Raw genomic sequence first — 4,282 nt, 5'->3', positions numbered from 1 at the left:
AAGTAAGCTATTTTGTAGAATCCACTTCTCTCAGCTAGTCAAAATTCAGATGTTTGATATTTCCAAACTGCTTGTTAAGCATATGGTTTCTCTGCCTGAATGCCAAGACAAATAGTAAATTGTGATAAATTGAGTCATATTTCAGCCTTTCCCTTACCCTTGTAAGACCTGTGATAATCTCTCTTACTCTGGAGCCTGCTATCTTACAAAGATTACCTAAAGTTTATTTCATATTGTTAGAAACTGATCTGATCATGCAGAGGTTGGAGCCAGTGAGCAGGAGTCATGAACATTTTTTAAAATATTTCTATTATGTAATTGTGTTCAGTTATTTTTAAATTATTTCATTCCACCGCTAAAAGACTATACTTAGCTCAAAAATGTGTTCTTTTACATGAAAAAAATATATAGAATTAAATTTTACTGCAACTCTGTTACCACCTCAAAAAACACCATTATATCCTTAATGGATTAAGGACACAATAAGAGATCTATCTTAAAGGGAGATATCTAAGAATCTGTTTCACATTACTTGAATCCACTGTTAGCTTCCCTACACTTAAAGGAGTCTCCAACATTTTCCCAAAGCATAATTGTTACAATCTTAATGTGGAATTGATTCTGCTGTAATAAGTGAAAGTAACAACTAAGCGCTTAAATCTTGTAGAATTTGTCTCAGTAGATATTTATACATTGAAAATAAAATTATCTGTGTACATTAATCCCTCCTTGGCAACAACAATAACAGCATAGAGTTAATGAATACTGACAGGGCACATTCAGGGTTAAGATGCAAATATTAATTATTCAAGAACTTTCTATTATTCCAGGTTAAACTGGGAACACTATGGATTATAGAAACAAGACCACAGTCACTGAGTTTATTCTTCTGGGGTTTCAGAATGAGAAGGAAGTAGAAATTCTTCTTTTTTCTGCATTCTTGCTTATGTATATGACGTCTCTGATTGGCAACACCATGATCATCCTTTTGGTGTGTGGTGACTACCGTCTGCATTCACCCATGTATTTCTTTGTAGCCAATCTTTCCTTCCTTGAAGTCGCCATCACCTCCACTGTGGTGCCTAAGATGCTAGCAAACACATTTTCCCTCACCAAGGCAATATCCTTCATGGGATGTCTCACGCAATCTTTCTTTTACTTCCTCTTGGGATCCACGGAATTCTTCATCCTGGTCGTCATGTCATTTGATCGATACATTGCCATCTGCAACCCATTGAGGTATGCCATCATCATGAACAAACAGACATGCATATTGTTGCTTCTGGGATCCTATTTAGGTGCATTTTTGTCAATTTTAGCACCATCAATCTTAACTGTTCCTCTGCCCTTTTGTGGACCAAATATTATCAATCACTTCTTTTGTGACAGTGCCCCTGTGCTAAAGCTGGTCTGTGCAGATATCGCTCTGGCTGAGCTGGCTGACTTTATCTCCTCTGCTGTGTTGCTCTTGGGCTCCTTGCTCTTCACAGGAGTGTCTTACATGTACATTATTATTACTATCCTTAGAATTCCTTCTGTCCAGGGACGGCAGAAAGCTTTCTCCACTTGTGTTTCACACATCACCGTTGTGACACTTTATTATGGAAGCTCCATCTTTATTTACGTCTGCCCAAAAAAGGGTGATGTGATGGATGTTAACAAATTTGCCACAGTGCTGAACACCATTGTAACGCCGATGTTGAACCCTTTCATCTACAGCCTTCGAAATAAAAAAGTCAAAGAATCCCTGAAAGATGCCTCCAGTAAGTATATAAGTATGCTAATAAATTTAAAACCTCAACAATGATGTTTTTATAGAATTTAATGATTTACATACTTGACAACAAAATCATTCATTTGATGTAATTATGTGAATATTTAAAATTTTACATAAGCGGGGCGCCTGGGTGGCGCAGTCGTTAAGCGTCCGACTTCAGCCAGGTCACCATCTCGCGGTCTGTGAGTTGGAGCCCCGCGAAGGGCTCTGGGCTGAGGGCTCGGAGCCTGGAGCCTGTTTCCGATTCTGTGTCTCCCTCTCTCTCTGCGCCTCCCCCATTCATGCTCTGTCTCTCTCTGTCCCAAAAATAAATTTAAAAAGTTGAAAAAAAATTAAAATTTTACATAAGGGAGAAACATATGTGAGCATATCTTTCTACATATCTATTCTACATATATTCTGAACCAATAGGTCCAGTATTCAAGTATATTCTCAAAATCTTTGTAGATAATTAATAGAACCAAAAGTACATATAAACATTTCTGCATACATACATGCATATATACATACACATATATACATTCTTAAAGCCGTCTTTTTTCTCCCCATTTTCCTGTTATTTCAATTATTCCAAAACCAAATTCCTGTATAACCGCCAGATTTGAAATCTGGATGGCTCTGATTGTGATAGATTCTCACCTTCTGTCAGGTGCCTGGGTGACTCAGTTATGAATCTGATTCTTGCTTTGGGCTCAGCTCATGATCTCATGGTTGATGGGATTAAGCCCTGAGTGGGGATCTTTGCTGACAGTGTGGAGCCTGTTAATTTGAATTTAATACAAATAAATTCCCTTACTAAGGTGGTGAATTTATTTTGACTTGAGTTTTGATATATTACTTTTAAATTATATATGTCATTGGATAATTAGGTTTATTTTAAATGTTTATCTATGTTTGAGATGGAGGGTTGGAGGAAAGGCATAGAGAGAAGGAGGCTATCACTAAAGCACAAAGCCCAATACGGGACTTGAACCCAGGAACTATAAGATCATGACCTGAAATGAAATCAGATGCTTAACTAATGGAGCCAAATGGCCCAGATAATTAAGTTTTAATTTAAGTTACAGACAGATCTTCTCAGGCCTCTACTTAAGTTATAATCTGCAGCCATTATGCTCCTATTTCTATGCCACAGATGCTGGGGCAATGGAACTCACAAGAATTTAAAAGCCCCTGGTGAATAGGCGGAAGAGGGATAGCAAGCAGGAAACTATCAAAGGGGTTTATTTATTTTACTTTTCAGAATCATTGGAAATGAATCTATTCAAGTCAAGACCACATTTTTTTTTTACACAAGAGATCTTCATTTTTTTTTTAACATGACCACAATTATTCAACTCTTATTTTATTTTTGTGTTTTCAATTTTTTATTCATGTTCCTGTTAGTTAACATACAGTGTGATATTAGTTTCAGGAGTAGAATTTAATTATTCATCAGTTATATACAACATCCAGTGTTCATCACAAGTGCCCTCCTCAATACGTATCACCCATTTATTTAACCCATCTTCCCACCCACCTGCCCTCCACTCTCAGTTTTTTCTCTATAGTTAGGAGTCTGTTGCATGGTTTGCCTGTCTCAGTTTTTCCTCCTATATTCATTTGATTTTTTTCTTAAATCCCACATATGAGTGAAATAATATAATATTTGTGTTTCTATTAATGATTTATTTCATTTAGCATAATATTCACTAGCTCAATCAATGTTGTTGGAAATGGAAAGATTTTTTTTTTTTTAATTTTTTTTTTCAACGTTTATTTATTTTGGGGATAGAGAGAGACAGAGCATGAACGGGGGAGGGGCAGAGAGAGAGGGAGACACAGAATTGGAAACAGGCTCCAGGCTCTGAGCCATCAGCCCAGAGCCTGACGCGGGGCTCGAACTCACGGACCGCGAGATCGTGACCTGGCTGAAGTCGGACGCTTAACCGACTGCGCCACCCAGGCGCCCCATGAAATGGAAAGATTTTTAATGGCTGTCATTAAGCCATTCTTTTTAATGGCTGAGCAATATTCCATTATATATATATATTCCATTATATAATTCCATTATATAATTATATATATATATATAATTCCATTATATAATTATGTAATATATATATAATGGAATATTATATATTATATATATATATATATATATATAAAATATCTTTTTTTTATCCATTCATCAGTCAATGGACACTTGGGCTGTTTTCATAGTTAATACTGCTAGAAACATGGAGTACATGTATCTCCTTGAATTAGTATTTTTGTATTCTTTGGGTAAATACCTAGTAGTGGAATTATGGGATCATAGGGTAGTTCTATTTTTAGAGGAAACTCCATACTGTTCTCCAGAGTGGCTGCATCAGTTTGCATTCCCTCAAACACTGGGTTCTCCTTTTTCTGCATCCTCCCCAACATCTGTTATTTTCAGTGTTGTTAATTTAGCCATTCTGACAAGTGTGAGGTGGTATCTCATTGTAGTTTTGATTTGTATTTCTCTGATGATGATGTTTTCAT

The 4,282-nt window shown here is 36.4% G+C and overlaps 1 protein-coding gene across 1 annotated transcript; it reads left to right on the top strand.

The window, feature by feature from the left end:
- Positions 1–847: 847 nt before the first annotated feature.
- LOC122479003 (olfactory receptor 6M1-like) lies at positions 848–1,807 on the top strand. Its single transcript, XM_043572882.1, has one exon. The coding sequence runs from the start codon at positions 848–850 to the stop codon at positions 1,805–1,807; it is 960 nt and encodes a 319-aa protein (XP_043428817.1).
- The last annotated feature ends 2,475 nt before the right edge of the window (positions 1,808–4,282 follow it).

The sequence above is a fragment of the Prionailurus bengalensis genome, chromosome A1, assembly GCF_016509475.1.
Source record: "Prionailurus bengalensis isolate Pbe53 chromosome A1, Fcat_Pben_1.1_paternal_pri, whole genome shotgun sequence".
Lineage (NCBI taxonomy): Eukaryota > Metazoa > Chordata > Mammalia > Carnivora > Felidae > Prionailurus > Prionailurus bengalensis.
The sequence above is the reverse complement of the archived record's forward strand: the minus strand, read 5'-3'. Positions and strand labels throughout refer to the sequence as shown.